Below are 10,847 nucleotides of genomic sequence, written 5' to 3'. Positions count from 1 at the left end.
TTTGAGTTCATATTCTAATTTCTAAATATCATTCCTTAAGTCTGTGTCAAGAATTGTTTTTTTTGTGTGTGTTCGTCTCCTACTGTTTGCACAATGAGGTGCTCCAAAGCTGAAAAGATCCGAACTATTCCCACGTTGTCGACTCCATTCGTTTCAACAGTGCATTTTTATAAAGACAAAATTTCTTCTTTTTGATATAACTGTGGTTTACATGGGGGAAAAAAAAAAAAAAGAAATCATCTGCTGAGAAACTTATTTTTCTATGCAAGTGCTGTAAATGTACATATTGTAGCTGTGTGATGCTCTATGATTAAGAAGCGGTCTGTTTTTGGTGATTGTCGGTGTGGATTTCAGTGGAAAGACCGGGCTTCCAGAAATATTCCATCTATCTTATACATCTCGCATTTCACCGAGAGGAAGCGAATAAAAACCTGGTTCCCACAGAGGAGGGAATGCCAAGCTATTATCGGATAGAAAAGGGAATACTACCTTGACGGAAACATTGCCTCATCCACTGGTCTACTGATTAATATTTGGCAAACTACTTAGTTCACCTCATGTGAAGGGGAAAAAAAAAATCCCTTTATATTCATTGTCATTAGAGAAAATGAATAATGTTTGTTCTTCTTTGTTTTCTTACAAATCTTTCTTTTAAAGATGAAAAATAAAATATTTAAATCAGACAATTTTGGTCCTTTTTTTATTTCTTCAAAAATAAAACAACTTTTATTTTTTTACAACACAAAAATTTAGCCTGTAAATAAATTTTTTAAAAAAAGTATTAAAATGTGTGCTCACACTTTTCTTCTAACTCATATCCTCCAAGTATCTTTAAAAAGTCATGGATGTGATGCTGTGGACGGGAAGGATCTCCAGTAGCAGTCAGTCTTGCAACGAATCTGGCGATGCCTCTGACTGGAGCTGTTGCTGCAAGATGGGCTTATGGCATGCTAATGGCTAAATATCTGCGTAGCAGAGCTGATGTCCTGTTGGTGCTCCTCTTCAAATATTCGTGAATATAAATACAAAAGGGAAAGCTGTTTTAATGCTAAATCTCTTTCTTGCAGTCAATAAGGAACTTTCTAAAGTCAAAAAGCAGAAGACTTGTCAGTCTTTGCTTTGGAACAGAGGTAATGTGAGCCTCTTGTTTCCCTCCGTGCCTACAATTGCAATGAGATGCTTTTGATGACGCTGTGAATCTCTGAAACAACCTGCAGATAAAAAGAAAACATTACTTTAAAAAGCAGTTAAAGCAGCAGAAATGTTTTGCATTTTATATTCAAAGCAAAGCTTATTCATATTCAAAGCCTTACAAAAGTATTCAGACCTCTCTTTTCACATTTTGTCACATTGTAGTCATGAGCTTTACTGAAGTTTGATATTGTATGCACATGGTAACACATAATGAAATGATAGTTTTCAAAATTCAAAACAAAAATTGTGAAATGGATTCGTAGTGATCCCCATTCACTGATATTCCCAAAGAAAATCCAGAGGAACCAAATGCCTACCAAATTAGTAAACTAAGTCCCACTGCTTAATTTATTCTCTGCCTCTCTTTGGAGGAGATGTAGGGATTCGTTGCTCTTCATCTCATGTAAAGAGTCTGTAAAAGTCTGAATACTCCAGTCAAGGTTCCTGAAGAATGACAACCCTAAACGTACAGCGTGAGCAACAGTGGAATGGTTTCAGGTCAAAAACAACATGACCACAGGGGAACACGGAGATGGGAGCATTATGCTTCAGGGAAGTGCTTTGTGCAAGGTAGAAACTGAAACGTTCATAGGAAGGAAGACTCAAGGAAAGCACTGTAAACCACCAGACCTTCTAAGAAATACATACTTTTAAGCACACTACTAGTTTAATTGCATCGGCAGGAAGGGACAGTGGGTGATTTTTAGACCTTTGTTGAGGTAGATGAGATCGGTGGATAACATTGTCTTCACGTGTAAGTATCGGCTGATCTCCCAAAAGTAAGGAAACTGGCGCCCATAAACCAGTGCACCCCTACTGACTGTACCTGTTTGATGAATGGCCGCCTGTTTTTTCTGTCATCCAAGCAGTTGGAAGCCAAGCAGTAGATGCTCTCCACCTGGCTCAGCTCCCAGTCTGTCATCTCTCTGTCCAAAATCTGCTCCAGGGTCAGATCTTCGTCTTCATCATCGATGTCGTCCCTGATATCCATCTAAGACGGGCCAGAAGGGAAAAGCGGACTGAGGTTTCTATTTTATAAACAAGCTGATAGTAGCTCGTTTCCCGCTAAAGTAAAAGCCCCGTGCGCAGCTTACCAGGAACTGGGGCTCCTTGTTTTCATCAGCTGGCGGACGTCCAGACAATATTTCTAACAGCACCTGTAAACAGCAGAGCCTTGAGGTTAATTACATGGCTCTGGGCAACAGGCAACCTCTATTTCCTCTCCATGCGCCCCACATCTCCAATCAGAACAGCCCCACTCCCTCAGCTGTTCAGATTTTTTTTTTTAAAAAGATAGTGAACAATACAGCCACTGGCAGAATGAAAAAGGAGGAACTTCCCCAGCAGGAAACTCCATTTTACTCCTGCTGTACATCCACTTTAAATGGAATTACATTCACTAACCTGGGAAAGCTGCTTATGTATGTAAACAACCCACCTTGTAGGCATTTTGTTTTTCATTACAAACAGAAAGAGCCCTGAGGTACCAGTGGGCAGGATTTACTAATTAAGCCCTGCGTGTCTGTGCCAGACAGAGGAGTTCATGAAACTCTGAATCAACTGCGTCACCTGACAAATAAATCTCATAAATGTCTTGCATGCCCTTTTAATGCACGCCATTAATGTGATTAAACATCACCACTAAATACTGAGTATATAGTTTGTGAAAAGAATCTGGACTTGATTATTCAAGCTAAACTACAGATCTTTGAAGTTTCCAAAAGAATATAATAAAATAGTGCTTAGTTTGCCATCTAAACCAGCCGGTAGTTTGCCAACTCAACAACCTTCGGTCAAGCTTAAAAGCAAGAGGTAAAACAAAGTCGGATTTCCTTCGTGCATGTGTGTGTCCGAAGCGTACCACTCCGAAGCTGAACACGTCAGATTTTGGGGTGATCTGTCCCCGCAGGGCCTCAGGGGCCATGTACGCACGGGTCCCCACGATCCTCTCCGTCATCATCGTCGTAGACGTGTGCTTGGCCGACGCTCTCGTCAGCCCAAAGTCGGAGATTTTTGCCACAAAGTTCTCATCCAGCAGGATGTTTGCACTAAGAGGGTAAAACAAATAGGAATCACAACGAGCAAATAAAAAAAAAACATCTTTGCTTTTGCTCAAGTCAGTACAGATTTGTGATGCTTGTTGTTGTGAATTGGGAGAACGATGCAGTGGATTAGTAAAGTACTGATGCTATTGGACGTTTTTTGCACTTTGTCAGAACCATGAGCTATAATGTGTTTCACCAGGATTTTATGCGACAGACCACTACAACGTACTGCATAATTGTGAAGTGGGAAGAAGGTAACATCTATGTACTACATTTTACAAATCTTCCATGACAGTATTGTATGCAATCAGAACAAATATCACTGAACTTTGTGTTTGTCATTTGACGAAATGAGTAAAAGTTCAGAGTACAAATAGTTTAAAGCACTGTAGATCTTCAGTCTCAGAATTTGAAGATTGTTCAACTATTATTATATATATATAAAAAAAGAAAACAACCATTAGAAGAGATGAATATTACACAAGGACTCCAGTCGTCGCACCTTTTAACATCTCTGTGTACATGATGGTTGCTATGGAGGTACTCCAAACCTCTAGCGGTCCCTTCTGCAATTAAGCACCTCTGTCGCCAGGAAAGAGGAGGACTACCGTCCTATGTAAACAAAAACAAAAGCTAAATCCTGTGCATGGAGGCCAGATCAGCTTTTCTGTATGCGTCTAGTGGTGAACGGTTTTTTACCAAGCAAGCGAGTCGATCCAGCAAAGATCCATTGGCCATGAAGGCGTACACTATACACATTTGCTGCTCGTCGCATGAGAATCCAACCATGTCAACCAAGTTCTCGTGTTTCAACCTGTTAGGAAAACATTTTTATTAAAACAGGACTTTCTTACCTTGATTTAGGAGAATAGAAAGCGTCGCATTTTACGCCGACGGACACATACTCACACTTTCAGAGTCTGAATCTCTTGGTTAAATTGATCTTGCAGCTTGTCCAGAGGCATGTCATCCATCTAAAAGGGACATCATAGGTTCAGCGTGTGAAACAGTGTGTCCTCTTCTATGTAGACACTCTGACTTACTGGGTTTAGTTTTTTCACTGCCACGGGTCTGTTGTTCAGGAAGCCTTTGTACACGGTGCCGAAGCCCCCCTCTCCGAGTCGGCTGCCACCGTTTGAGACGGACCGGTCGTCAAAGTTGCCCGTGATCTTCCTCAGCTCACTGTACATAAAACTGGAAATACCTGAAAATAGTTGCACAGCAAGTGGGTCAAAGGAGTCACTGCAGCCACCTGCTGGTCAAAAATGTGCAATGGACAACGGTTTAAAGTTGCATGGCCAAAGTTTTGAGTGTTTTGTTTCTTTGTTACGTTACATAATCTACAAAACAAGTGTAGTTGTAGTTGTGTTGCATAATTACAGACAAAATATTTAAGTGGGGAAATATTCAAAGTACTTCAATAGAAGTTCTTGATTACACCTTGCAATAAAAAACAACAGTTTAAAAACAAGACAAAATACACAAAATAAAATTTCCATCAAGATAAGAGATGTTTTGATTTATCTTCATTTAGTGTAAGGAGATGTAAAAATGACAGAATGTTGAAAGTATTTTGTTTCTGTTGTTGCATTATTCAATTGTTTTGAATTTCACTGAAATAAGCACAAAGATAACGTCAAACTCCTTCAAACTGTAAATAAGTGTGACATTTAAACCCAACCATGATGCTGCAGTGCCTTGCAAAAGTATTCACACCTGTAAAGCTTACATTTTTGTCTCATCACAACAAACTTTAATATATTTCATTGTCACGTATTATGTGACAGACCAATACAAAAGTAGGTGGTGATTATGAAATGGAATTAAAGCAACCAGTTAAAAGACAGCGTCCCCACACCACCATACTGCCACCGCCATGTTTTACTCGGTGTTAGCGTCTTGCACGTAGACCAAGAAGTTTAACCTTTGGACTCAATCTGACCTGGTCACCTTCTTGCACATGTTTGATGTGTCTCCCACATTAGCCTGTGCTGAACTGCTAATGAGATTTCTTATTGTTTTCTTTCAAAAATGTTGTTTTCTTCATCCTGCTTTTCCAAAACACAAGATTTTTGCAGTTGTCAACTGATTCTTTAAATCTCTGCAGCTAGTCCAGATTTACCATAGACACCTTGGGGTCTTCTCTGAAAAATACCCTTCTTTTAGGTTCACAGCTACGTGCTTGTTGGGTTGCACATGTTGAATTGAACAGTGAAACGTCCAAAGCTTTGGGTGTTGTTTTTGAAACACTGAACCCTGCTTTAAATTTGTGGATGACTCACTCCCTGACCTTGTGGTGTATTTCTTACTTTAAATTATGCCTTTTGTCCTCTAATATTCTCTAGCACACCTCTGAGGCTTTCACAGAATAGCTGTACAGAAATTCAAATTACTCATAGCTGGACTTTATATACTAATTGGATGATTTGCAAGGAATTTGAATTTGAAAGCAGATAAAAAAAAATACATGCAGTTATTTTTAGTTTTTTTACTAGCAAAACATTCGTAAAAGACGGATCCTTCTCGTCCCACTTTGTCAAGTTTGTCTATCCCAAAAAGTAGTATGAAAACAAACAAACAAAAAAGAGCAGAAGTTCAGAGTGAATAAATTCTTCTGCAAGGTGCAGGTCTTATGTGTTTACAAGTAAGTGTTTGGGAATAAAATTGAGCACACACCTGTGTGTCCTGTTTCACTGTTTTCACTCAGTACTTGTGTCTCCGGTGCTGATCCGGCGGTTGGAGGCTGACTCTGCGTCTCATCCAGTGGCCTGGTTGGAGGGTCTCTGTCAGGACGTAGTGGTAAGGGGAGCGGGAGTGTCTCTGCCGATGAATATTCTTCCCCTGTGTTCAAGAAGATAAATATGGTGCTGTGTAAATAGTCACTGTTAAATTACTATTATCATTTTGTAATTACCCAGAAAGAAAATTCTGTATGATTTGTTACCTAATTCTACACCAAAAGCTTTGATATAGTGTAATTTACGGGAAAATATGTAGGGTTTAAGGTGAAACTTTCAAATGAAGCTAAAAATGATGAAATTTACAATATGTAATAATAATTCATTACAAGGTTGCAGGAGACTGGCAGCAGCCAACAAATTGCGGCTCTTCAAAATATCCACCAGTTCTCCCACTGTGCAGTTGGTGGTTCCCCAGTCATTCAGCAGCTCCACGGTGGGACTCTTCCCCTGCGTCACAAGACCTTCAAACCTCCTAAAAACACACAGCGACAGTGTTTTATCCTATTTTGAAAACGTAACAAACAGTTACGAGAGTTGACGTACCTGACGTGAAGCTGGGAGTACCTCGGCTCCCCGCTCGGCTTCCGTATGGACACAATCACATCCTTCCACCTGTCCTGAGGGTCCAGAAAGTCGGATAACTGGCGGCGTAGACCGTAACTGATGTTGCGAATGTAAGTAGCGGAAGTCAAAGAACTACTCATCCCGACAAATAGTTTCTGGTGATATCTGCAAATTTGGTTTTATCTGACCGTCATGTTGACAAAATCATCAACCCATGAAAGGTAAAGAAACTGCGGAGATAGCGCTGCTAAAACCAGATAAGCAGCACATGAATATTTGGCTTTACAGTGAAGGGAAATGTGCCTTTCCAATATTGAGCAACTTCCCCAAACGTAACTCAACAGGGCTGGTCCACTAATAGTCCCACCTATAATGCGGAAATACAAAAAATAAAATAAAATAAAAAATAAAAACACAAGTAAAAATTAGACATAGTCTGAGCTGGCGCTTTAAAAGTAATTTATAAAATAACTCCCTCCCTAAATTACTGTTTGTGTTATAGTTTGTAATTAAAGCGGAGAAGAAAGAGAATCGGATACTCTAACGTTTTAAAGGCACAGCATAACAGTGCCCTCTGGTGGAGATTATTTGTAACTTCGTTTTTTTCATGTCAAAATGCATTCAGGCAGCAAGGGGTCTAATATAGAAACTAATACGTCTAATACATCTATTTTACAGCACAAAAAAAGAGGAAAAAAAATCCATATCACCAGAGGCGAGTAAATGAGGCATACACAATTGCTATGTACAAATTTTGGTATTTTAAAGACTAAAATAAAAAAATATATAAATGCATAATATGATACCTTGAGCCGCTGCAAGGATTAGTGGGCTTAGAAGTTAAATGGATGGATGGAATATAATAGCAAAAATAAATTGAGGCAGAGGAAATAGTTCCCAAATGTAATTTCTTTCTATATTAATTGAATCCATTTCTTGCTGCATGCAATGTATGGCTGTTAGAACAGAGTAAGAGTTTTACCTTTTATGGATATTTATTTAAAAACACATTTTAAAAGAGACATTTTTAAACCCAGACTTATAGTATTTGGAGAAACATTTATTTCTATAGTGAAGACTTATTTGAACTGTGGCCCTTTGTAGAAAGATTTGAGTGATTTTATAGCATCATGTTCAGACTTTAACATTCCAAAACATTTTTGCAGTCACCAAGCTCTATGACAAGAATGCTTAGAGGAATGCTGAGATTCAGTTGAAAAACAGTTCACACCAACTGTGAAATGATTTTTTTATTACCCATACGAGACCACGACACATGCTAAGATAATTAGTCGCATTTTTATATCATACGTTTTTTTATGTTTACTTTCATGACAATACAGTGTGACATAGATGGATGATTTGTATAATTGAAGTCCAGGCTGATGACTTATGAGTAATCATAAGGGCCTGCTGTATATTATTAAAAAGCAACATTTTGTCATTAATGGGTTTTCTATTCCTTTGACAATGTATGCACATGGTTTGCTATATAACATGCATAAAAATAGAAATTTCTTCATATTTAAGTCAACACTCACCTCCTCAGAGGCTATAACTGATGTGAAAAGAAGTATGGAGGGCGAAGACAAATTATGAGACAAATTGCATGTACTAATTCAGCTCTGTGTCTCTGTATGGAACTGTATGACACAGGAAATACTCAGATGTGATGGTCTGGGAAGTGAGGGTGGGAGTGAGGACCCCTGCAGTTCAGAAACAAAGGCAAAGGTGGGAGAAGTGCCAGAATGACTCAGTTCAGATGAAAGAAGCTCTGCAGGTGGAGGAAGTTAGATTGGTAACTCACATGATGTCCAGGAAAACCCCCAAGGGATTTCTTTGTTGTGTTTTGTCCACTATGTTTTTTATTTTGTCTCAAATGAAATCACCTGTTTTTAAGTTTTAGAATAACAAAAATAGATTTTGTACAGTAAAAACAACAACAACAACAAAAGCTACCGTAGTTACAATCTATCCAGACCCAGAGGGGTCTTGCCACATGGTTATAGTGGTATAAATTCAAACAAAAGAGGCATTAAGCAATTCCATACTTCAAATTGTAGAACAAAGTAATCTCGTATTATCACTTTCTTGGACATCTGTCTATAAATATCGGTTTTATGTTCATGTGCCCCCCCAAAAAAAGAGAAAACATTTACCGTATGTCATACGAAACAAAGATACAGTTGCTCTGATTAATTAATAGTCTTGTCGTGAAGTGTAACAGTTCACTCAGGCTCGTGGGAGGTCTCCCATAGCAGAATCCAAATAAGCAAATGAATGGAAGAACTCTGTGAGGGACAGAGAGGAGCTACGGGGGGGGGGGGGGTAATGGCACCAAATCGGAGTTCAACAGAACAGAAGACCCTGTATGTCCACTGCTGGACACTGAAAGCTCACTGCGGGGAGTTTCTTCTCACACCAGAACACAGCTCATCCAAACTTTGGGAGATCAGCCGCATGTTAATAGCTTCAGGGTAATGTTTCATTGGCTTGATTTTTTTCATACATCTGAAGTCATAATAACTCTGATAAATGTTCACATAAGTAGGCTGTAATTTTCAACCCGACACATAGATGGCAGCCTCTAACTGTGCATAGCTGCCCGACCCAGTGTCGCCACATGTTTGAGCGCACAGAACATGGTAGATGTGGATGCAACATCTCAAGGCATAAAAGCAAAATTCTGAACCAACTGTATTTTCATTTAAAGTTTCAAAATTGCGGTTCAGATCTTTTCCATTCATCCTACAGCCTTTCACGCACAAGACACATTTACCTTTTGTTTTCTTTGGAAAACATATTTTGGAGATGTACCAAGCAATCAAAAGAAGGGTTCATCGCAGGAAAAAAAGAAGTTGGCACCAGTCTTTAGTGGCAGTGCTCTTCTTGCGTTCTTTGCCTCTCTTTGCATACAGATGCGCTCACATTTACCAGAGTCCAATGTAAAGCAAACTTTGCACCAAACATTGAATGCAAATAAACTGCAGCTTTTCTGAAAAGTTTCTGGATGGAATTAAGCAATCTAAGTATCAAAGTATTTTTTTTTTTATCTGCAGACTGCCCTGAGCAACTCACCTGGCAGCATCCGTGGCATCTCACTGCTACGCTGCACTAGATGAATCTGGCCGTCAAAGGTTGCTCTCTCTCAAGCTTCCTCTGAAATCTCTGGCCAAAAAAAATCCGAAAATAATTAGTTCAGCTGAAAAAAGAGCACAACCTCTCCTGCCTTTCTCACTTCTTGCAGCCTTGTTAAATCAAAGGACTGTGGGATGTCTGGCAAAACGCCCTCAATAGAATAGCTACAATCATGAAAAATCCATAATTTCCCCCAAATACATAAGCAAAACTTATCAAATTATGGTTCTCAGTTGTGATGAAGGAGAAGTTATTGATTTAATGTGGAAATGCAATGACTCAGTTGGCTAGGGATGGTTTAGGAAAGGTTAAGCATGCTATATCTGGCTATGCATCCAGATTTGTTGAATCTGTACTTTTTAGCTGGTTTGAGAGTTATCTGCTGTCTTAAAATGACTAGAGTCTCAAATACATCAGATCATTTAATGCAAATACTATTTTCTGAATCATTAGATTCTCATCAATCATACATTGGGCAACTGTTCACAAAAAAACTGATGACTGTGTTCATGTCAAATAGTGCTGTGTCCCAGTTACCTGGGAAGTCGGGTTGGATGTCAGACCCGAGGTAACGGCATTCCAGTTAAAAAGTTTGGATTTCAACATGGCGACACTCATAGGTATTGCTGTACCTCTTACAAACCTTTGTAAGAGGTACAACCAAGCTGGTTGCAAACCTGAGGCCAGCAGGTGTCAGTACTATCGATGCAAGACCTATGACATAAGATTCACTTAAACGTTTTCCGGTTCGCGTCTTTCACCATTTTGCTTTTATAGCAGACAATTGTATAGTACACAGACATGCTTTAAATGTTCTCTATTGGTGGGGCGTTACCCTCATCTCTACTTTTAGCATATAAATAACCTCTGAATTCTATATAAACAACTGCCCAATGCCAACCTGATGGCAGTATAAAATTTACAAAGAAAAGCCCAAGACTCTTTTAACATCGCAGTTGTTTTGAGGTGGAAAAGGTCTGCTTATGTCTTTTCAAGACAGTTATTGTCTGCAAGTAAGATGTAACCTCAAATCAATTGAACTACATTTTGAGACAGGACATTGTAGCCATGTTACATCTTGTGCAGCAGAACATTAACAAAGTTCTGGTTAGCTTACATGTGGCATCCACCAAAGAAAAACAAAACTAGAGCACGACTTTACAGA

At 39.1% G+C, this 10,847-nt stretch overlaps 1 protein-coding gene across 2 annotated transcripts; it reads right to left on the bottom strand.

Annotated features, from left to right (window-relative positions):
* Positions 1 to 170: 170 nt before the first annotated feature.
* irak4 (interleukin-1 receptor-associated kinase 4) lies at positions 171 to 6,881 on the bottom strand. Of its 2 annotated transcripts, none has more exons than XR_003598333.1 (11): positions 6,524 to 6,881; positions 6,307 to 6,452; positions 5,916 to 6,080; positions 4,283 to 4,443; positions 4,149 to 4,213; positions 3,939 to 4,053; positions 3,742 to 3,851; positions 3,056 to 3,242; positions 2,289 to 2,351; positions 2,021 to 2,213; positions 171 to 1,211 (listed from the first exon to the last, which is right to left on the bottom strand). XR_003598333.1 is itself a non-coding variant. In XM_028039384.1 (11 exons), the coding sequence occupies exons 1-11, from the start codon at positions 6,682 to 6,684 to the stop codon at positions 1,161 to 1,163; spliced, it is 1,389 nt and encodes a 462-aa protein (XP_027895185.1). In that variant the 5' UTR covers positions 6,685 to 6,879; the 3' UTR covers positions 171 to 1,160. The 2 variants fall into 2 exon arrangements, 1 of the variants encoding a protein (XP_027895185.1); XM_028039384.1 differs by having other exon boundaries at positions 2,021 to 2,185; positions 6,524 to 6,879.
* Positions 6,882 to 10,847: the final 3,966 nt, after the last annotated feature.

The sequence above is a fragment of the Xiphophorus couchianus genome, chromosome 2, assembly GCF_001444195.1.
Source record: "Xiphophorus couchianus chromosome 2, X_couchianus-1.0, whole genome shotgun sequence".
NCBI lineage: Eukaryota > Metazoa > Chordata > Actinopteri > Cyprinodontiformes > Poeciliidae > Xiphophorus > Xiphophorus couchianus.
The sequence above is the reverse complement of the archived record's forward strand: the minus strand, read 5'-3'. Positions and strand labels throughout refer to the sequence as shown.

Coding starts and splice junctions, on each gene's coding strand:
- irak4 (XM_028039384.1), bottom strand. CDS start 6,684: ATGAGTAGTTCTTTGACTTCCGCTACTTACATTCGCAACATCAGTTAC. Junction 4,214..4,282: donor CAGTGAAAAAACTAAACCCA/GTAAGTCAGAGT, acceptor TGTCCCTTTTAG/ATGGATGACATGCCTCTGGA. Junction 3,852..3,938: donor TGGATCGACTCGCTTGCTTG/GTAAAAAACCGT, acceptor TTGTTTACATAG/GACGGTAGTCCTCCTCTTTC.